The 24,104-nt window shown below is 38.9% G+C and overlaps 1 protein-coding gene and 1 long non-coding RNA gene across 3 annotated transcripts in view; one reads left to right on the plus strand and one right to left on the minus strand.

The window, feature by feature from the left end:
• Positions 1-449: 449 nt before the first annotated feature.
• Positions 450-4,923, plus strand: LOC128377574 (uncharacterized). Its single transcript, XR_008323319.1, has 3 exons — positions 450-862; positions 2,141-2,328; positions 4,784-4,923. It is a non-coding gene; the product is annotated as an uncharacterized LOC128377574 (long non-coding RNA).
• A 312-nt stretch (positions 4,924-5,235) lies between these two features.
• epb41l2 (erythrocyte membrane protein band 4.1 like 2) overlaps positions 5,236-24,104 on the minus strand; it is a 49,811-nt gene continuing 30,942 nt past the window's right edge. For both annotated transcript variants that reach the window (XM_053337492.1, XM_053337491.1), the window contains exons 14-23: positions 22,942-23,021; positions 18,189-18,248; positions 15,949-16,116; positions 14,091-14,159; positions 13,005-13,682; positions 11,658-11,786; positions 11,255-11,353; positions 10,957-11,037; positions 9,188-9,302; positions 5,236-8,905 (exon numbers count right to left, since the gene is read on the minus strand). In XM_053337492.1, coding sequence (XP_053193467.1) covers positions 9,198-9,302; positions 10,957-11,037; positions 11,255-11,353; positions 11,658-11,786; positions 13,005-13,682; positions 14,091-14,159; positions 15,949-16,116; positions 18,189-18,248; positions 22,942-23,021 — 1,469 coding nt within the window. In that variant the 3' untranslated portion in view covers positions 5,236-8,905; positions 9,188-9,197. The remainder of the gene's footprint in view (positions 8,906-9,187; positions 9,303-10,956; positions 11,038-11,254; positions 11,354-11,657; positions 11,787-13,004; positions 13,683-14,090; positions 14,160-15,948; positions 16,117-18,188; positions 18,249-22,941; positions 23,022-24,104) is intronic.

Here is a 24,104-nt window from a genome sequence, read left to right on the forward strand (position 1 = left end):
GGGGGTCTCAGGAAGGCGTCACACCACAGTTTTGGACTGAAGATTTAGTGTTGAACTAAACTTTTGTCTGTAGCTTATTTTGTTGGAAAAAAGGTTGATGCTATGCGATATCAGTTCTGATTAAAACTGGGTAGTGACTTAATCAAATACAGCTACAGGTGCTACAGGTGAGAAAGGTATCTGAGTCTGCTGGTGAAGTAAAACAAAGAAAGAAAGACACAGAGTAGTCAAAGAGCATAAAAGTAGGACGAGTAGGAGAAATTAGAAACATATTTCCAAATGGACAGGGAGAAGCTGTGTCTATGTGTGAGTGAGTGAGTTTGTTTTATGGCACAGTGAGCACACACTAAGGTTAAGGGCCAAAGTTCAATGATCAAAACATTACCCGAGGCACCAACGCATGCACACACAGAGAAGCAACAGTATTAAAAAAAGTATAAGTGTTCAGTTTTCACTGTTTTGCAGACAGTGAACTTACAAATCCTACCTGTAGCTCACATCTACACATTCAGACACACGTACACAGGCCAGCCAGGCGGGTTCAGCTAATCTTCTTAGCAATCACAAGGTTTGACTGTTGGGAAAGACCAAAGTTCACATCATCAGCCAATGAGAGTGAGACAGAGAGAGAAAAAAACAATCATAGAAAAATAGACAGATAAAAAAAGACACATACAAGAAGAAACTGGGAGAACACTGGGCCTCCACTCAAAATCTAACCACCAGAGAAATATGAATATGACTAAAGACGACTTTCAGTACAAATAACTCACTCACTCGCTCAGTGTTTGGTTGTTATCTGCAAGTCTTCTTCTCCACCGAGCCATCATTCAAATCTGCATTTTAAAGGAACCTGAAAACTGTAAGTAGATATTTTGGGATAGCTGTGTCTGTTAACTGATGTATCTTTGACAAATCAAGCCTGTTCAGATGTTTATTTTTACACAATTTTGCATCAATCTAAAACATTTTACACATGTATTGCTCTTTGATTAAATCCTCTATACTTCTCTGTCTGTCTTAAGCTTTGGTGGTTTGTGTAAAGAGATTATGAAAGTCAACAGACTGTGGGTGTCTGAAAAATGGCTGCTTTTCTCTGGATGGTTAAATATATAGTAGTGTTGTTGATTTGCAGAGGGCAAAGTTTTCACATGTGCCAGATGTTTTCTTTTTTGAAGGCAACATGTGTGTGCTATGACTTAAACATACAGTATCAATAAAACACGTGTTATTACAGCGGTGTTCTCTCCTAACACTCAAAGCTTGTACGATCCATTTTAAGGATCATCCATTGAATCAATATCAGGACAAATATTTCTACTCAAAATCAATGTCATTATACTGTATGTTTCATGACAGTAAAACGACACAGTAACATCAATTCATTATACTAACACAACATTTTTCCTGTTTTTTAAATATCATGTGTGCAACAATATGATTTAAATAGGGCTGCACTCAAAGACAATTACAGTTAAATTATTCCTAGTTGGAAATTTCAAGTTATTCATTATATGTCAAGCTTAAAAAGGCTGGACTTGGAGAATAATGAAAAATACAACTAGATAATTTCCCTCCAAACCGCCTTGAATGCTTTGAATAGAACATCACTGTTTATCAGCATGGAACTCATTATCGCATACTGGTTTTCAAAGGGATAAAGGGATAATGACCTTTTGTGCCACTCCCAGACAATTTTTCACATTCAGTCATTTGTTATTCTGCTTAAATGATCCCAGTCGATTAAACTCACACTCTAAAATCTTTGCTTTTGGTTGTAATCAAGTCGAGTAACGTCTATTTATATAGCCTAAAATCACAAATTTGTCCCAAAGGGCTTCACAATCTGTACAAAATATGACACCCTCCTTAAACCCGTCAGGTCAGATAATTAAAAAGTTCCCAAATACCTCTAATGGGAAACAGAAGAAGAAACAGGAAGAGCAATATAGAGGAGAGGTCGCTCTTCCAGAACAGACAGACATGCAGATGTTGTGACCCAAAATGCTTGAGCACCCTTTGACCCGCACATCACTAAATCAACATTTGCTGGCAGGTGTTATCTGATCATTTCTAGGTTTTAAATGATCACATCAACCCTGAATACCTCTCTTCTTCTTCTCCCGTTCTCCCCATGCAGGAGCAGTATGCAGGTGCTGAGTGGGCCCTGGGCTGATCTGGCTCTTCTCTTCCGACAGACAGTCACACAGACAGATGGAGAGTCAGACAGCTTTCTTCCTCTCTGGCTGTTGGGCCTGGTGTTGTTCTTGTCCGTCTGTCTGCTGCTGCTGCAACTCATTATCTATCTCAGCTGGAAACTCAGACAGGGTAGGCATGTTATTAAGTTTTCATGTGTATCCATTGACCAGACCCCTTACTATGTTATATTTAACATGTTGCCGTGTAGTATGTATGGGCAGGACCATACATACTATAAATAAGTGCACTCTCAACATTGTATGGATTTTGACATGAATATGGAGGGATGGGAGATTTTAAGACATGCTATCAATCACTAAAACCAAATAATGTCAAAAGTGTCACATTCACATTGTCTTTTTTTAACAATACTTGACAGCTGATGTCACTCCCAGGTTGAAACACTGTCTCAGTCTGGACCCTGAAACCAGGAAACTCTAAATAATGAAAAATATCCAAAATAGGTCACAAGAAAAGAAAAAAAAGAAAAGTGAAATTTTTAGGATGAGACTAAGTTTAACTGTGAAGATACTTGGTTTGTGTACATATGTTAACCTGTAAAATATGTGTGAAAGAGACACTGTGTATTAGGGTGGGCTGCTGCAGGTTTTAGTGTCCTCAAAGTGTCTAAAACCTGAAACATGTGGCTTTTCTAACATCTGTGTGTGTTTTGTTATGTGCTCCAGTAACAAGTGTTATTTTGATAGTGTGAACCTGACCTGACCTTTATGCTTTAGCTTTGACATAAAATACACACAGACACTCAAATCAGTCATACACACATTATGTAAAGATCATATGTCTTTCACCATCTGTTTTTCATCCGGATATATGAAAGTGAGGACATTAGTTGTGTAGATGTTAGACAAGTTCCAATCTGTGGTGAGTAAAATGATCACAACCCAAGTTGACTGCATAGTTTGGCCATTAACTTTGTTTTTTTGGGATGAGATCACCATCAAAACAAGATGGGGATATAAATCCAGACTTTGATCATTATTGGACATGCATGGTGATTCAGTGATGTTAGAATACATTTGAAAAAAAAAACGCCATCCACTGAGTGATGTCCCTTCAGAAAAAAACTGTGTTCAACTGCATTTGGTTTTCCTATAAAACAGCTGCATTTTTGTATTAAAGCTGTTCTATATAAAGTTACAACTGAGGAGGACTACATAAAAAGGCTAAAATAAAAGATAATTATCACTAGTTTTCAGGAAGTCACTAAAATACATTTCAGAACATACTACCTATATTACTAGTGTCACAATGGCAGTGTATGGCAGGAAGTATAATTGAGTGTAATTTTAGTCATCTACTGTGCATCAGTGGCAATCATGTTGTCATGAGTGCTCAGTTATCAAGGCTCAAAACTGATCACATCACCAGAAGGCAGAGGATTGAGTTGCACTTTAGTTCAGTAACTGAGAGGTAAACTTCCAATTTATAAAAGCACAATGGGTGGTGGGACTTGCTGCTGTTTCCTGGGAGAGTTGGAGACATCTAACCTTCATCATCGCCAAACCACAGCAGAGACTCTACAGCTTGAAAAACAGTCGCTCATTTAACAGTGCTTAAAAAATGAGCAGCCCCATACTGCAAATGGCATTACACTATAACAGTAAAAAAGCTTCATTTTACTGTTAACTTGTTAATTATACTGTTAAATGTCAGCAAAGTGAATGTATGCCAACATTGCAATATAAATAATACAATTAAAGTAAGTCAACTAGCTCGAGCTTCTGTAGTGGCTTTCAAAGAGGGGCCATTCCTGTTTAATTCAATTAACATAAGATCACATAAAAGTAGTGTACACAAGAGTTAATGATATTTGGTTACCTGTTCAATATCACTGAAGCTGGAGGAACTGCATGTGGAAACCATACATTCTCCCTAATATGTTTTAGTGAAGCCCTCCTTGAGTAATCAAAACTAAATTATTATAAACAGCTTTGCAGAACTATATGTTGCTGGTTAGGCTATATGGTGACACCATCCTGCAGAATGATTCCTATTGACTGTGGGGTCTGTCTTAACCCTTACATACTGTTCATATTCTGCATATAGTAATTAGTCTTTATACCTATTCACATTCATTAATTCCACATTAGTTATTAATAAATGTTTAATTAATTCTTAATTAAACTGTAAGAGAGCAAACAGAGTGTGTACCTATGGAAGAAAAGACATTAACAATCACTATTTCATTTTAGAAGAACATTTTATAGAATATGAAGAATACACCAACATGTTTGAATGCTGATTTTTAAATAAACAGGTCAAATATTTGCATATAGAAAAATGTGTATCGCCTGCACAAAAAGATTTTTTTTTTTTTTTGTATATTTGGGGTCACATTAGGAAAAGTGCACCTAAAGTCATGTGAAAAGGATGTTTTTACAGCTCTCAAAGGTAAAACATTAGTCAAATTTGACCCTTCCAAAGCTTTGGAAAGTTCACCTAAACCAAAGAAAAAATGATTAAACATGTTAATGCTGTCTATTGTGTTCCCAATTGGCCTATATTATATTATATTGTGGAAAATGTTTTAAGTCTTTGCTCTGGATATTCCTTTCATCAACAGTGGAGTCTGGCCTGTCAGGGTTTCCACAGGACAGAAGCGCCATCTACAGACCGATGAACCAAAGTGCACACATGAGGAGGAGGAGGAGCATCGGATAGCACTAACACACCTGACAGGACACACAAACATCTATGGACAGAGACACATTAAGCAGTTCAGTCAATCGGCATGACTTCAGACTACCTGAACAGAGCAGTGTGACCAATTTCATCAGCAGAAACCTGTTTTCATCGAGCAAGTTTTCTTCAAATGCTCAGGGAAATCTGGAATTCATCATCACAAGCTTAAAGCATGTTTTAGAGCTGTATTTATATTCATTCTGTACTGTAATTACATTATTAGACTACTTGGATATAAAGTACTAGAGTGTCATACAATTACAACTCATGTACTTTAACATACAGGTCTTGTTTTATCAAAAAAGTAATGAATGAAAGAAGAGATGAGGCCACTTCAGAGTATAACAATCCTTTATTTAAACAGTGTTACACAGGGGAGGAGTGGCTGTGTATGGGGAGACACAAGACAATTAAGCTGCTACTGTAGATAGAAAAAAAAAACCCTACCAGTGATCATTGGTTGGCTAAGAGGGAGCAATGAGGCAGCTGGTTGGTTTTCCAAAATTATTATTTTTTTAATAAAGTTTTTTTTTTTTTTTTTTTTTTTGCCAGTGAGTTTTTACTTTGTTAAAATAGAAAATGGTGCTGGTTTGAATTCATTTTAAACTGTACCATTTGGCCAAACTGCAGTACAAAGCCTGAGATATAACTGTAAAGAACGTAGTACACTTTGAATTAGACAAATATCTGAGGGCAGCATGTTGTTATTTACCATGTTGAAATCCTTACATACATTTAAAATCAGCTGGCGTAGATTCATCATCAGTATCCATGTAGTGACTTCATGGAGCTGCCTTTAAAAAAAACTCTCAACAGTCCAACTCTGTCTGTGCTGTTTTTTTCATTTAATAAAAGTTGCTGTTGGCCACACATTCATTTGTAATACCATTTTTTTTTTGGAAAACCTGACCTCGCAGCCGCCCCACAGCTCCTGTGATTGGTTAAAACAGAGCCCGGAGGCGTAACCTTAAACAGGTAACGCCTCGAGCACAGAAGTACAAAAACGGAAAATGGTGGCAGAAAATTTGATTTGTAGTGGTGTTCATTTAACGTCAAAAAACACTGTGACAATATTAGAAAATTTCCAAGAAGGAGCACAATAAATCCTGTCTTTCAACAACTAGATCAGTTTCACAGAGAAAATACGACAAATGATGAGAAATGCAAGCTACAAATACAGTTGTGATAGAGCCGATGCTTTTTTAAAAGACTTGTTTTTTGTTTTTTTTTGGAACAGCGAAAGCCTCCAAAGCTGCCTAGTGTTCTTTTTATTTTTTATTGTTTTCTGCTACTGTCTCTTTGTAAGAGGGTTAGAGGTTAATGTTTCACCCTCATCTGGAATGTCATTTAACTGCATAGTAGAGGTCAGACCAGTGTTTCCCAAAAGACGGCCTAGACAGTCATTACCACTCCGTTGTCCGGACAACAACTTTTTTAAAAAAGAGTCAAATCAAGAGGTACATAATAATGTTCCCCTGCTGTTACAAATAAAATCACATATCTGGCTAAAACTGTTCAATTGATTTGTTTTTATGGAATTTCAAATGTGAAAAGAGTGTGTAAAAACATTAATTATTATTTGACCCCAATTCAAATGATGTCCAGTCAGACAGGATGTGGACGAATGTAGGCACGTCAATATGGAATGTGTTTGTTTTTTTTACATTTATCTGTGGCACTTTTCTTTTTGATTATCAGTTGGATTGAAAGTGTGTTTTTTGTTTGTTTGTTTTTTTCACTGCTCACACTAAAAATCTGTCAACTAAATGCGTTTAGACCAAGCGGACCTTGTTTGAAACGCATTTCATGCCACGATTATTTACACAAATGAATAAAACATCATGAGATTCCATTTAGGGATTTCAAGAGCACTTCCCTTTGGGCTGCTTGTTTACTGTTATGTTGTAACTGTTTCTGTGTGTACTCTTAATAGCATACTGAAAGATTTAGAGTGGAGGTTTTTTTTTATGGTGCAATGATGAAGGATACAACAAAAATCACATTGATACTGCAATATTTGGTTGTGGTGAAACAGTTAAAACACAGCCAGCATCAGGTTGAAGAGAATCTTATCAAGACATGCTGTACGAGTCCAAATCATCTGTTATCTACACACCCTCAAACCAATTAACACAGTAGCCTTCTATTCAGACTTGCTCAAGATACTCGTGTATGAAGATATGCTGAATGTAATGCCAGATCTCCTCGTTCTTAGAGAGTTTGGTTGCTATGAAATGAAGTCAGGAGTTAAATTAAGTGCTGAACTATGGCACTGGTAGACAGTGACAGAGAACCAGAAATCAAGTCTGAATGCGAGACTGTTCTTTTTTTTTCTTCTAGTGGCTTTGGTACCTGTGGAGTTGGTAGCACAACACTCTCAGATTGTGTTTAAACATTGTCAGAAGAATATCAAAACTACTTCAATTAGCTGCAGGATGCCAAGTAACATGACTGAAGCTTGCCCTCGCCATAAAAAAGCCTGACCTGCAAATTCAACGTTCAAATTCTTTTCCCACTTTCATCTAAAACGCAAGTTGGCGTTGCACAGCGCAACCTCTATCTCCCAATAATCATTCAGTTTACTGGTCCTCTCTCCCAAATCAAAAATGGCTTCCCTGCAGCCCAATAGGAATGGTTAGTGTCATACAGTGGGGCGGGCCGAGGGACAGCGCATAGCTAACGAAAAGCTGCTCCCATCTAATAACTTTCCTTTTGTTTTGTTTTTTAACTGTACAGAAAGTTGTATATGCCAGCTTTAAAGTCAGTTCATTTTCAGTTTAAACTCATTTTCATTCAGTAAAAATAAAATTTAAAACTCAACAATGAATTCTACTTCTCATCATGCATAATATGTTAAACTCTCAGACCAAGTTAAGATTCCTCTCATTCCAGCCTCAAATGGTAAAACATCTTATTTTCCTTAGAGTGAAGTTAAAAGTGAATTGAACTGAAAACAAACTGACTCAAAGATGAGTCAACACACGAGGAATGTGGATGAATAATAACTATACTTACAGAAAAATAAAAGACAAGAATCATAAAAATTCCTAAAAAAATGTGGTTGGTTGGTTTTTACTGCAATATTTTAAGTTACAGCTCCCTATTTTCTGTAATTAGTAAAAAAAAAAGTGTGACAAAGTGTTTTAACTGGTTTTACTGTTAGTCCCTACTATGAGTGTGTTTTAATAAGTGAGACTGTTGGATTCTGTTACACTTTGAAAAAAAATTACTTAAAACAAGTCCATGTTCAAAGCCAAAAAACCAGTGTGAACTGTAATCCTATTTGTTACCGTAGAAACTTTGAAATAAATGAAGTAGCGGGGAGCTGTAATTTAACAAATAACTTTTAACTTTTTTTTTTTGTTTTTTTTAAATTTAGGAATGCACTAATGCCACTTTTCCACCGATACAGATTCCAAGAATCATCCTAGTCAAATTAATTTGTTTTTGAGAAATTTGAAGAAGTTGAAATCTTATAATATATGAAAAAAAGGCAAAAACCTGATCTGACTTTGAAGAAAAATAGTCAGCGACCCCGTATTTCAGCCTTGGATCTTATCAGGATTGGTTAGCGGTGCATCCCTACAGGTTTTATCTTTGCAAAACATGACAGACACATTATCTTCTCTCTCTTTTTGTAAAATAAACAGTTAAAGAAAAAAAAAAAAAGCACTATTAAAAAATAAAAACACGCTACAAATGTTAAGCTAACAAAGTGGTTCTTTCGTTCCCTCTGAAAGAGTGAGGTTATTATTTTTCTTTTTTTTTTCTTCTTGGTTTCGGAATGAGGGATTTAGATGCACCACAGACATGTAAGAAAGACCGACTTGGAAGAGATTGGCAGCTTCTCTCCATTTGTCTAACCTCTCCTCCCTCCCCCCCCCTCATCCTCCTGTTCTCTAGCTCCTCCTTTTCTTCTTCAGTCAGTCAAGGTTGGTTGTTGTGGGGTGATGAAGGTCGTTTAACATCAACGGAGAAAACAGTCACGATGGGCCTTTCAACTCTGGATATTGGGGGTGAAACATAGAGGTGGTGTAATATAAGCATTTCTTCATATCGGTCACTGCCTACCTTCTAATTTTTAACATTCCCTTTTATCAAAATGCTCCCCTAAATGCTGCTGTGATGATGTTCACCTTCCTGGGTGAGATTTTTCATTTCATTTCTCTGATTTTCTTAGATTTCATCCTCAATAATCTAAACTAGCGGTTAATACAGATCTCTGATATTACTTTCACCGTGAATAATAATAATAATAATGATGAGTTACTATTATTATTATTACCTGAGTTCTGTCAATCCTCCTCCTCAGCCAGTTCAGTTTCTTTATGAACCACCACCCTGGTAACAGACATGTCAGGATGTTGCTCTTTGGCTTCCTTTATGGCCTGGGCCAGTGCCTGCAGTACCGAGGGGCAACCATACAGTGGCAGCACCGAGCACAGTGGGCAGTGGAGGTGGAGGAGGTGGACGAGGAGGGGGAAGGGGGGGATGGTGGAGTTAAATGAAAAATAAAACAAGAAGCATTAACGAAAACAACAAGAATGCTGGATTTAGAGCTCCATTTTACATCTTGCGGGTTAAGTGAATGTTTAATAGCAAGGATGTAAAATTGGATGAGGTAAAATGGCTTCAGATGGAGCTGTGAAATTATATTAAAACACATAAATCACATTTCCATCTCGGTGTGACCCAAATCGGTTCTCTTTACTTCTTGTTGAAATGAGAGAAGCCATCAAATGTAAGTCACATCAGGTATCTTACATTTGTTCTAGTGTAAATCCAGCAAATCAGCACAGACAGGCAACTTAAACAAACCAGTGATGAAGGGATCCATGCAGATCCACACCTGAACAAAATACACTTCTAATTATACATTTATTCATATTTGAAATATTTTGAGGGCGCTACAAGCATTCTGACACCACAGTCCTCTTTTCAGAGGAACAGCCACCCACTAGCGAGTGTCAGAATGAATGACATGAGAAATTAACTTCAAATATCTTTATGATGTTTGATCAAATTTATAATTAGGAAAGTGTTTTTGATTCCATTTTTACAGATCAATCAGTAAGTAAATTGACAGTGAGACATAACTTGTTGTTTTAAGGGTGTTCATATCCACACTGGGTGAACAGTGTAAACATCTCAGCTCATTTTATGACAAGTCTCTCCGTTTTATAACAGTCATTACGGCTGTAGAACACTCAGCAGACTATCAGCAGGGAATACTAAGTATGATGCTGATGACTGTGTGTCAAAGACTGTGAAGGAACCAAACACTTTATATTATGACTAGTTAAGTTCATGTTTAGTGGTTCAGTGGACTAGGGGATAGTTCCTAAATTTAGGGTGACGAATATGTAGCCAAATATACACATAGTCTCAAATGATGTATATATGGGATACAAATATATTATATAACTATTACTATGTAGATGTAAAAAAGTCTCTTTAATCTCATCTTAAAACAAATTCACTGGTGTACACAGCAAATATTTGACAAATCTGACAAGGACAGTAAATCAAGACAAGCAATGAACTCTGACACAGAATGATAAAAAATTGAAAACAAAAAGGTTAAGACATCATTTTCTAGACATATGGGTGAGTAAGTGTAGACACAGACTTAGCAGATCACAGCCAATGGATGGGTGGGATCTGGGTGTGACTAATGGCTTACTGGTATTTCTAATGAGTGATTAGTAAATAGACTGTGCGTTCAGACTGCGAGCAACCTGATCAACACGTCACCAGAAGTCAGTTTATTTCTCCTAAGTGTAAGCTTTCATTAAACCTCCTGTGTGAGCTTGTCAGCTGAATAAAATAAGCTTCTCGTTTCCCTACCACAGTGTAAAATGGAAGAGCAAAACACCCACATGCAAAAAGTCTCTTTTCTACATATTTGATTTTTAAGGTTTTCGAATTACATATCAACAAAATGATGCTTGAGAAAAGCCTTTCATACCACCCACATTCGATGGGAATTGAGCAACCCACACGGCTGAAACCTCAGATAAAGCAGAGGGATCAGCTGTGAGACTGAAAACTGACCTGGTCGTGGTCGATGTCACAGTCGCCTGTAATGACGATGCGTTTCTCAATCCTCGTCTCTGATAGGCCACCCTTCAATGTCTGGAAACAAATATACAACAGCAATTACTTGATGCCTGTCATTCCATGACACGGTATGTATGGTTGCCATGGTCACCTGTAGAGACCTGACTTCAATGTGAGCAAATGTGTTTGTGCAGCTGTCAGGTGGATTATCCCACAAAAGAGCCAAATCATTTGATCTTATAAACACACAAGACATGGACGTGTGTGTTTGTATAGGAGCATCGGCCTGTACCTTGGTAATGTGTGTGGTTGTAGTAGTACAGAGGGATTCAGAGGTGATTGTCTGAGCTGTCATCAACACTCCAGGTTCACCATCGCCATTCCCATCCAACTGATAACACAGGAAGAAGAGAGACTCATTTAGAAAGATCCCTGTTAGATGTTTAAAACAACGTCTTTTGTCCTGAAGTTCAATTACGGTAATTTTCTATTCTTCTTAAAAAAAAGCAACCTTTCCCTGTGGGAGAAGGAATGAATCTTGGCGCCATGCACTGTTGCTAGAAAAGAAGCTTTTTTTGAAACATGCTTTAACATTAACAAGCCCCTTAAGACAAAATGAAATAAAATGCAGAAATAAATAAATAAATAAATAAAGTGCTCTGTGTTTTGCAGCAAAGCTGCCCTTAAATGTGCACCTGTGCAGCTTCGTATGTGATGGTCTTGGTTTCCGTATGTACGATGGGCACTTCTTTTGTAGCTATCTCAGTTTTCTGGGCCGCAAACGTGTCTGATATAGTCACCATTTCTGTCTTTACCACAGGTGGCTGGGAGGGGAGGAGAGAGAGAGGTGAGGGGGGAGGAAAGATGGTTAATATATTAAATGTGAGACAGTTAGGGAATCATAAAGAAATATTGTGGTATCTATGTACTTGCCTTAGGGCAAAAAAAGTCACTTCCAGTTCAATAAAAATGTTATTTTGTTAAACTAAAACTATGTATCTAACTAAAACTATTTATTTAACTAAAACTACAAAAAACACAACCACTGCGTATTTGATTTAAATGTATTGTATTGAAGGGGAAGTGATTGAGCTGTTCCATACAGACTGGTACACACAGCAGTAAATGTAGATGTATAAACACAGAAGATGCAAGTAAATGCAGCGAAATACATGCGTCAAAACAAATGTATGCAGCGCAATAACAGAACGTGACAATGTCTACTTACAGCTAAAACAGCAGCACTACTGCAGAAATATCTTTGGTGTCAACATGCAACTCAAAATACAGCACAGCACAAACATACATAAAACATGAGCCGATAACACAAAAGCCATACTGACATGACTGGCAAACAAAATGGCAATTGAGATGTAAACCACATGCAAAGATGACATTCAGATGAGCGGGTGGCATTTACGAAGTGGTTGGCAATGATGATTTCCACAATGCCGTTGCCATGGTGAGACCATGACAAGCCAATTAAACACCAACGGAGAGAGAAGCATCACTGCCAAACACATAAAAGGACACACAAAAACGCACACACATAGACGAAATACGGCATGCAGAGCGAAGAGCAAATATTGGCCTAAAATAAAGCATCATGCAAGTCCCACTGAGGCCCCGTTTATACTAAAATACAATGCAATAAGCACCATAACAGCACCACACAACACTACACTATGTGGGGCGGGAGTGGATTAAGAGTATTGATAATGTAATGAAGTATGTTTAACAGAGAAATTATGATGTATGACTATGATGAAAATCTGAAATTAATTATATAGGGAGTGAAAACATCAAAACAATGATGGTCAATTGTATTTTTCTGTCTGCTCGGAGGGAATTTTAACTGTACACCTGACAAAGTTTCATTTTAGGACAGGAGTGTGAGGATGTACATGGGGCTTAGAAATTCACGCAAGCAGGAAGGAAACCGGCACTGTGGTAAGCAGGAAGGAAAAAAAGTGGGTTTCTACAGTTGGTAGGAGGGATCAAACCCCAGGGAAGCTCCGCAGTCGGCCCAGTGAAGACTTTACCTCAGAGCAACAAATAACCTGTGGCCGCGGTTCTGCTTCAACCAGTGAGGCTTCTCCATTCACTTTAGGCTCCTCCTCTTCCTCTGCAGGTGCGTCCGCCACGTCCACGCCCTCCTCGGGCACGGTGAGTCCGTTGGGAGCTTCATCGGGTGTCACCATTGGATCGTCTGTGCTCTCCTCAGTCACGTCGCCTTCCTTCACCTCCACTGGATTATTCTTCATCTTCTCTGGTTCAGCTTCCTTTGTCCTGGACTCCTCTCCCTCTTGACAGGCAGCTTCTGCAGGCTGGCTCACTTCAGCGGGAACAGAAGAAGAAGAAGAAGTAGAAACTGGAGCCGGCATGTCTTGCTCTGCCGTCTTATCCTCCTCTTTCTTCTCTTGATCCTCTTCCTCTTCCTTCTCCTCTGGTATTTGTGTGTGAGAGATGGATACAGAGACATTTGGGTGATACTCTGCTTCTTCCTCGCTCTCGCTCTCGGAGGAAACGCTCTCCTGCTTCCTCGCCTTTGCTTCTTCCTCCACAACCGCTTCCTCTACGACTTTCACTTCCTGCTTTCTCGTTTCCTGCTCCGCCGACGGCTCAGCGGAGGAGCTGGGAGTGACTGTGACAAGTCTGGATTTGGTTGCTTTGGAAACCTCTTGGACGACAACGGTTTCTTCGATTTCGACTTCGGTTGTCTGTACACACGCACATACCCAGGCACGCATGTACACGTTGTGCACAGACACACGCACACACACAATGAGGTGCACACACATACACAACAAACGCATGGGGACAAAAACAAAAAAGCATAACATGATCATTGAACATAAATCTCAACTGAAAAAGAAATTAACAGCTTAACAAACTCAGGAATAAAAAGGAGATGAAGATGTTCAAACTGTGGACCAAATGACAAAAAGATCCGAAGGAGTGAGAAGAACAAGTAGAAAGACGAACAAAATGAATAGTCAGCTGTAGTAAAAAAACATGACATTTCAAACTTCCAGTGGAAAATGAATGAGATGAATGAAGGAAACGATGGATAAGAAGCATCATGAATGGAAGGCTGGAGGGAGTAACGAGAGTAAAGTTAGGACCACCTTTCCAGGTTCTTTGGTGTCAGTGTTCGTGTTATCGGCAGCAGCTGCTTCCGTTTCGGGCACACTCGCCTGCGTGACAGAGAAGTTACCGCCACAATTATCAATCACACACCAGAAGTTACATGATCATTGTCAGCACTAAATGTCATCTCAGTGTTTTTAGGTCTTGATGCTCATTATCAAAGCACAGGGAAGGGAGGGTGGGGGTGGAAAATTAGTTAATGTTCTCTCCCTTTCTCTTTTTCTCCATCTCCATTTCTCTATACCTCTCTTTCTGCTTTTCATGCATAATTGAGTTGATTTCCATACAGTATTAAAGTACATCCCAGCAGGCATTAAAAGAGATGGAATAAAAGAGTTGAAAGGAGAATGAAGAGAATATCCCATGCACACAGAACTGGGAAAAAAAACGTCTTTAAGATGTTGATAACCACAAAATATTGCATAGCATAATGAATTTAGATATTTTTTTAGCCTGTGAGAAAAATCTGGCAATTTCCTCATCTTTTGAAGGCAACGATGCAAACTGCTGCTTCAAAACTTATTCCTTTTTAAAGAGTTATTTTCTTGCTAAAGGTGCTGGTAAAGATCATATTAAAAATTTGAGCAGATTGTTACATTTGCATTAAACCTACATTCATATTTGCCATCAGAAAACAAAGAGATGACATCCATGCTCTTATCAGCTGTTGTTTTAGATGAGGTCTTTCATACCCTTTGTGCATCCATGATTCATTAAGAATGAATGGTTTCCGACACAAAATAAGGATTATCACCATTCATCAAGCATCCACAACAGGCATTACTGACAGCTCGCATCTCACATTTGGCAAGCATCCTTAGTTAACTGAAGCATTACAGGATGTCAGTTTACTTTCAAGGAGTGAAATAACCACAAAATTACTGGCTGATCAATAAATTGCCAATTTTGCAAATTTTGAGTTGTGTTTATTGATCGGAATGAAAGTAAACTGACTCCTAAATGTTCAGTAGTAACAACAGCACCTCAGTAGTAGTTGAGGAAATAAGAGGCCCTTGAAGTGCAGCGGTACTGCAGACAGCAGTAGAAGTAGCAGAAGAACATGTGGTTATAACAGCATCTAGCGTTGGTTCAGGGATACTGCAGGCGGCCGCAGCAGCCGAACAGAGGCCAGTAGAGTGTCTACTGAAAAGAATGGAAGCTATCTCCTCTTCAAGGCTCTACAGCGACACACACATGCATCAGAGAAGTAGAGAAAGAAATATTTAAGAGCAGACAGAAAGACAAAAAAAAAAAAAAAAAAATCACTATGAACGTATTAACACACCAGACATGAAACCTCAATATCTCACAGAGCTCAGCCATGCTTTTTGCACCTGTGCAACTTGTAATTATTATGTACTGAGCCTGAGCAGAAGGAAACACATTTGTACAAGAAACCAGAGCTAACAAAAAAAAAAAAAGAAGTAACACAGAACTGAACAGCTTAGAGAGAAGAGAATGAGACCAATATGCAGTAGGTACTAAAATGTGAGTCCAGCTGAAAAAGGAGGAGCAGTGCACCAGTGACAGTAACCAGTAACCAGTGATAGAAAGTTTCCTACAGATGAAGAAAATCACATTAAGTCCATCAAGCGTTAAATGACAAGTAATGAAAATCAAATAATGGTAAAAAAAAAAAAAAATCTCATTATAATAGTCTCCTTAGGATAAGATCATAAGGAGACAATGGAGAGGAGTTTTAAAGAGTGATGTTTCTTTGCAGTAAATTACACTTTCCCTTTGCATGAGAGCATTTCACCTGTACAATGTTTTCAATGTTTTGCAGGTAAAATACCCCGCAGGTCACCGAGACACAAACATCCAGACAAGACGTACCACTTGTTGCTGTTGAACACGTATCGTTGTAGCGGGAGAGGAGGTGAGACGTTTCTCCCACTGGTTGGGCTGAGGAGGAGAGGGAGGTGGCGCCTCCATAAAGGAGCGTTTTAGCTCGCTAATGCTAGCTTGGTGTTTCAGAACGTCTTCTTGGGTCTTATCATGGTCCTAATGGTGGAGGTGGAGGGCAAGGGAAGGAGGGAGGGAAGAAAGGGGAGGGAGATGAGGGTAAATGAGATGAGTATGGATGAATGAGGGAGGATGGTGGTGAGTGTAGGAGGGATGAAAGGTAGCAAGTGCAAGAAGGTAGGAATGAGGGAATGAGGAACAGATGAGTGGAAGAGAGATGGAAAGGAAACAGAGAGAAGGAAATGAAAAAAAGAAAAATAAAGGCCATAATTAAAAGTGGGTTGAAAGGAGGGATGGCAGGATGAAATAAAGATAGTAGGAAGAGGAATAGAGGAAGGGATGGAGACAGGGAAGGGGGGGAAGGGTAACGGGAGAGAGGGATGGGGGAGGGAGGGGGGGAAATTTGGTTCAACAGGTCAAAGGAACATTAGTCTGTCAATCAGGAGGATGTCAAGATGGACGCCGTGTCTCACTGGAGCCTAGATTTTAAATTTGGCTGGAGGTGAACATACTAGTGTCACCTGTATCTTCTTTGTGTGTGTGTGTGTGTGTGTGTGTGTGTGTGTGTGTGTGTGTGTGTGTGTACAGCATATAATGAGGCTGCAGTGAAACGAGGCTTGTCCATCTTGTTGAGGGGTTTTTCCTTCATTGGACCAGGAACAGCAGGGCAGACTGCAGAACATGGAGCTGATAATGGTGATCTCCTTCTGTCCTTCACTGCACTTCCATGTAACTGTTTGCTCATTTTAAGTCTGTCTCAGTTGTTTGTAACTTTTTCATTTGACCTGAATGTCATTTTGATTTTCCTGTATGCCACTTTTTAAGCTAATGTGTCTATTACATGTCATCTCAGTCTATTCTGTTCCTGTTTGCTCATAAATACTTCTGAGTCCTACAAAAATATAATAGAATCAAATCTACAGCATTAAGATAAATTAGATAATATATTGAGGAGTAACATCATTGAAACTGAATGTTTGAATGTTCTTCTTTCCTCTTGATATCCCTCATTTTCAGTCCTCTAATCCCTCAGCTGAAAATACTAAATGCTCTGTAGACTACTGTATTGACTGTTAAAGCATCACTATCAGTCCCATGTTGCAGAAAAAGATATATTGCTGTTGTTTTAGTATGTTATCAAACCACACATCACTCGACGTTGGCAGCCAATCACCGAAAAAACAGGAAGAAAGCTCCTGGTGTGGGTTAGGGAGGCAGGGTTAGTCAGGTTAGACGCAGCTGCCTGGCAATAATCAAACTCTTTAACCAATCAAATATTGGAGACATAACGAGATGTAACAAAAACAAAATGGCATTCAACATGCACAGAGCATGCATAAAAAGTCTGTCGACGGGTACGTTCACACACACGCACGCACGCACACACACACCGCTGACCTTATTTCACAAAGCAGCCATTGTGAATACTCAGCCTGGGAAACTGCCTGTACTGTTGTGTACCAAGATACATATCAAATCAATATTTAGCATTGTCCAGATTGCATTTAAAAACATTTAAAACATGCAGATGAACTGATTTAAGATGAAAGCAGTTGCTGTGGGTGTTGTTACTGTTTAGCACAGCCAACCTCGTGGTTAAATACCACACATAAGACATTAATGGCCATGAAATTTAAATAGTTGACATATTAGCCAACTACTTCCTGTTTACTTTCAGCTGAAAAATGAGTAAAACCTGAGTGAAGAGACAAGTGACAATTCTGTGTGGGCTTGTTCACAATAATCATATATAAAATATAAAATATAAAAAAACATTTGCTTTATATATAAAACATAACAGTCAAGTTTCCCAGCCTAGCAGTTCAAAATAGCTGCCATGTGAATTAGGACAATTAGAGTTAAAACCTTTTTCATACCATCACATTTCCAATAATACATGAATCACAAGAGAGAAAGAGCTGGCATTGAGAGTAGTCTTAATATACACACATGAACACACACACACACAAGCATGCACACAGAGCCTGAGAGTGCGAGAGGGCAGCAGTCTTGTACAGTAAAGTACAGAGGAAGTTGTAGTTCTGATGGCGTCAGAGTACACGGAAACATGTAGTTCTTATATTCGGCCATCAGTCGACGCCAGTACCAACCTCCAACATTAAATTACTGTGCCTCACATAAATATTGTCCCCATGCACTCTCAATGGACTCTGGAAAGCAGACACACGGCACAAAAATGGAATGGAGAAAATTAACAATAATCATAAAATAAATAATGAGTTTAAACACTATAAAATAAATAATGAGTTTAAACACTATAAAATAAATAAATCTGGAAAATAATAACAATCAAATGGAAATAAATGTGAAATATAAATGATGACAAAAAAATAGTACTGAAAATTATTTTGGAAAAAAACAAAACAAAACAAAATGGCTGAAGGATGGGTACAAGTACAAATTAAAATCATTGTTGAACATGATGCTCCCCACTCATACCTGTGTCAACATACAAAACACCAACAGGCAGACACACGAACCAAACAAACCCCAATATGCTTTCAGTAAAACCCAGACGTCACAGATGTGAACCAGAAACCAAACTGTGAAACCATCAGCCGCAGCAGAGCAATCGAAAGTGAAGGTTTTGGGTGAAAGTGCCCATTTTCAATCAGTTTTTGCACTCAGGCCCAATCTGCAATTTAAACGTAAATTAAGGGTAGAGTTTGTGCTGGATTTATAAAAATATAAAAATTTAGATTATTTCAACATTTAGTTTGAGCTAAGAAGTTCAAAAACTGACTCCATTTCATCATATGAGGGCAACTTCACCACAAAAGAGTGAACCAAACCAAACCAAACCAAACCAAACCAACTCTGGCAAAGCAAATGATTGACAGACCAATACACAATCAAATAATGAATAACAATATGTGAACCTGAGAGAGGGTAACCTCACTGGCTCCGAAGGACTGTTGTTGAGGTAAAGTCAGGGAGAAAGTACGGACAGGTTAGGTTTACTTCATGTCTGCTCCACCTCACCACAAAACCATTTCCACTCAATATTCACAACCACTTTACACTTCATCTTATTATTCCTGTAATATTCTTGCAAAGCATGCTGGGCCCTACAGACCTGGGTGGGTGTGGTTTCCGCATCGCCAGGGCTTAAGTCCACCTCCTTAACCTTCAATGTTGTAGTCATGGCCATGGTAGTCGTGACAAAATGAAGGGAAGGAGGGGAGAGGGCGACGAAGAAAGAAAAATGTGAAATGGATGATGGGAAAAGCTATTTTCTTCCCCAGCAACCTTAGTGTTTAGGGAGCACTGCTGCTGGTCATGTGACCTTTGCACCAAATCCAGCAAGAGTGAGACATGACAGTCTGAGAGGGTCAAAGAAGGGAGACAGCAGGCGATACTTGTACCACTGCTGGGGTACAACTTTGAAATAACATATTACACCATCTGTGTAATATATCTTTTGTGTAAATGCAACTTTATATGTACACAATCCTGTTCTGGGAAAGAGGCCATCATATGAACCACACTACTGCTGAAAAGTCCACATTACAAAACCAAGTGCAGTTCACTTTATCTACAACATGGATATAACAAGCTAAATACTACAGCTACTGTAGTGATTGTGTCTGTGTCTACAGTTTGAGTATGAATGCTACTTTTTAGTCAAACAGGAAGTTCTGGGCACTAAGATGTTTTTGGTGTGACTACAGTTTTTTCTAGTTCAATACTCTCCCTTTAGAAAACAGTAGCTCAGGCTCCACTTTGCTTACAAATCAGCTTCATTCACCACGTGAACACCAAAAACAACATCATAGTTAAACTAAAAACCTGGCCCAAAGCAAACAACAGTCAGGGGGGCTGAAGAGCAGAATTCATCAAGGAACATGGGGGGGGGGGGGGGGGGGTAACACTGTTTATTCTTAACATTCATTAGTGATAATAAATATGTATCCATTAAGCTTTAGGTGCTATCAGGCAGGGGGGGTTATCTATCCTGTATATACAGTCCTAACACCTACTCTACATCTAACCTTTCAGTCCTGTGCTTTGTGTGCACTACGAAGGCAAAACTGCATTTACAAAAATAACTTATTGGTAAGACAACTTATGTATTTTGAATTGTGACAATTAATTATACAACTTTATTTTATGATGATGCCTTTTAAGCATGAAAACTGTCAACTTTTACAATTTAAACTAACTGGTTAAATCAACTCTCTTGCCTTTGTGTATTAAATCCTGTTAATCTTTCCATATAGTCTCTTATACAGTATTTAAATCTGTTACTATACCTTTCCATTCTCTACATTTTTAAAATATATTTGAATCAAATCTCCTCTGAATTTTACAACTTTGTTTAATTCTACCTATTCTACTCTCTGTTACTTATTATAAACAATACAGTGGGGTTTGGCAGGTGAAGGGACGGTAAGAGGAAAGAAAATACCGGGAAAAGGAAGTGGCGGTGTCGGCAGGGGGTTGAATAGAGGGAGGTGACACTTACAGACATACAGGATATACATAGGTCAAAAGAAGAAAGGAGCGGAAGAGGGTTGGGCTGGGTGAGGATCCAAAGTTATGTCAACGTGTGCGTTTATGCGGCGGGATCACACATCTCTTGAGTCCAGGTAGCGTTTGAGTGAGTGTGGTGCCTGATGCGTGGAGGTGTGTGTGTCGGCGTGAGAGGGGAATGCTTGTCCTCGTTCATCCTTTCGCTAACAAAAGTTGGCAGGACTGCTTTTCGATGGATGGAGACGGTGTTCTCCAGATAATACAGGGTCAGGCCAAGGGGTGTGGCTAAAATCAGAGCCAAGACCAAAGACTGGCTTGCTGTCAGCATCACAACAAATAGGAAGATGACTAACAGGCATGGAAGGAACAAAGGAGAAGGATTCAGGAGGTAGCGGTGTACCGATGCGCTTAGGTTAGCTCGAGAGCAGGAGGAGAGAGTTTGGACAGAAAAGGGCAGAGAAGAGAGAGAGGGGAGGGGGGAAAAGGAAGAGACAACCGGAAGATAGGTATGAGAGGAGACTGAGGGCAAGTGTGGTCGTGTTAGAACCAAGCTAGTGAATTTAGTAGGCAGGTAATGGGTGAAGAATGCAAAAAAATTGCTCAATTTTAATGCCAAACTGTTAACAATTTGACACATTCTTGACACAGCCATGTTGGAAATCATAAATATGGGGGCTTTGATGGTAAAAGACTTTAATTTTCCTGCTGATTTGGAAATTAGCTTGAACACAGTGGAGGTAAAAATGCTAAGTTTCTTTGTAAATGCCCAACGTAGCTTTGTGGGTTGACACCTGTGCCCATTCCTTCCAAACATGGAGAAAAAACACAGGATGAAAGAAATATATTTGACCACACCACTGTGAGAGAACCAGCCCCACAACTTTAGTAGTCGAGTCTTTGCTCTGGTTTCAGCCTCCTCCACACCCAAAAGCTCTGAGCTGTATGTGTGGGAGCAGCTTGTGATTGGGGAAGAGGATGGAAGGTTTTGTGGGAGGTGTTCCAGATCGGCCGACTGCTGATCTGAGAGAGAGGGGGAGCTGTTTGAGGAAAGGGCCCATGGAGAGTGCGAGGAGGCCGTTTCGTCGTTAAGGTCGTCGTCTTCGGAGATATCTGACAGGCCGTGGTCGAACTCGGAGATGGAGTCGAGGGAAGGGGGGATGGAGGAGAGTGAGGATGACGAGGAGAAGGAGAGAGGAAACATGAAGATTGACTGATGGGGGAGGATTGAAGGAAAAAATATAAGAAAAGAAGTAGAAGATAACATAAAAGGAAAAAACAGCAGGAAGGAACGAAAAAGGAGAGAACCACACAGCATAGGGGCAAGCGTGAAAGAAGTAAAATAGATTTACAAAAACCCATGAGAAGACGCAATGTGCATAAAAAAAGAAGAAATCATTTCATTTTTTTGTGAAATGATGTTGAAAATAACAGCATGCGAGAGGGGAGTGACAAAAACGAAAGAGGAAGCGTGTGAAGGAAAAAAGAGGGAGGGAAAGAGACATAACATTAGTCAGCGAACCACAACAACACAGCACATTAGGTTAAAAAGTGAACATAGCAGGGTGGAGCTTAGTGCAGAGTACAGTAGTGTGCAGAAACAGTGTCAACAGGGTGTCAGTTCCACAGTGCTGGGGTGTAAGCGCAGGTAAGGAGGAGACAGTGAGGAAGGGCAGGTGAAAGAGGAGGCATGCATCATATACAGTAATAGCCTATATATATATACTACAATGCTAATTACAGACTGTTTTGATTTAGAAGTGGACGCAGATCTTTTATATAGGACAGCAGAGTTACGCCAGAAGAGGTAGAGTCAACGTCACATCAAACTGCGTAAACCTGACAGGCTACAGTAAACACTAGCTGTAGTTGCTTATGATAAAACCCATGGAAACCTGCTGAACTTAGCACAATCACATTTATCAAGTAAGAATTAAATCAAGACGTTCTGTGTCAGTCTTGTTTGTATCCCCCTCTCAGTCACACACATATACACAGATTCATGGGACAAAGGTTTCTTGTTGTGATCCACCTACTGGAGGCAAAGTTTAGTATCTAAAGAGTCCTGTGAAAACAGAAATAAAAAAAAAGGATAGCAATCTCATCGTCTACAGTGACAGCCTAAAATATAACAGACATGATGATTTTTATGCTGTCTGTCTCTCTTTGACACAGAAGACATTAACAGTTCCTGTTGGACAATATAGACTTCATACATTATGACAAGAAAACAGACAAAAAGCTCTAACACTGATCTTGATACTCTCTTCTTTTCCTGTACACACACACACACACACACATATATTATATATATATATAATTATATATAATATATTATATATCTCCACACATGATACACACACACACACACACCTTAGAGTCAGAGTGGAGCTCCAAGTGGGGTTCACGTCCATTCTCAGCTGTGCCGGCCTCTGTTATGCTGATCATCGGTGCTGAGGAAAAACACACACACAATAAATGAATCAAACCTAAATTGTCAACAAATGAACACAAAGTAAAAACTGCTGAAGTCATCCGCTGACATATACAGCAGGTATTCATTCAGGTTATATTAATCAGTAATTTGCTACACATGGAGCCAACTGTCAAATCAATCTAGTACTGCAATTAATAAATTATATTTATTATCTATTAATCTGCAGATTATTTTCTTGATTAATGGATTGATCTATGAAATGTTTTTAAAAAAATAAGAACAAAACGTACAGTTTTTTTAAAGGTCACAGTGATGATTAACATTGCAAAATCTTAAAACAGCAACTCATCCCTTATGCAAAACTGGAACCTGAAAATGATGAGCATTTTCCCTTGAAAAATGATCATATGATATGATTTTATTTTTAAAGAGGTGCAGATTTTCTGATAATTACTTAATCAATTGATCACTTGTTGCAGCTGTAAATCAATCGTGTGCAAGTGACTCCTGTATTCTATTAAATAATTCAACGTCACTGTCACATGACATATTAAATTCAAGTTTAACCCTAACCCTAACCCTTCTCACACACAGTGAAGTAGAAGTATAGTAAAAAGACAGATTTGTGATAACAGCAGTGACTTAGGGATGCTGGATTGCAGTGAAACAATACGTCCAGCAGGGGGTGATGTAATATAGAGAGAAAACCTGACAGCTGTAAGTGGCAAAGCTGGAAAACCACAAAAAAAACCATGTGTGCAGTTTTCCAAACACAATAAAATAAATATTTTTTGAAAATGGCCCATCTGTAAAATTCATAGAGCATATTTTGTAGACATTAAGAAGATATTAATCCAAGTTATTAAAAGGATGCCAAAAAACATTGTAATCCATGCTTCAGTTTTCCATTTTGTTGTCTGTCATGTGCTAATGACACCAGAAGAATAAATTATAGCTACTGCAGCTGCACTCTCGATTTCTTTCTATTAGATACACATCACATTCTTGTTTTTCATCTCTTTCTTTCTCCTTCTCTGTGTGACAGGAAACATATGCTGCAGCTATTTCCTGTATCTGGTCAGACACTGAGCATTTTACA

This window comes from Scomber japonicus, chromosome 17 (assembly GCF_027409825.1).
Source record: "Scomber japonicus isolate fScoJap1 chromosome 17, fScoJap1.pri, whole genome shotgun sequence".
NCBI lineage: Eukaryota > Metazoa > Chordata > Actinopteri > Scombriformes > Scombridae > Scomber > Scomber japonicus.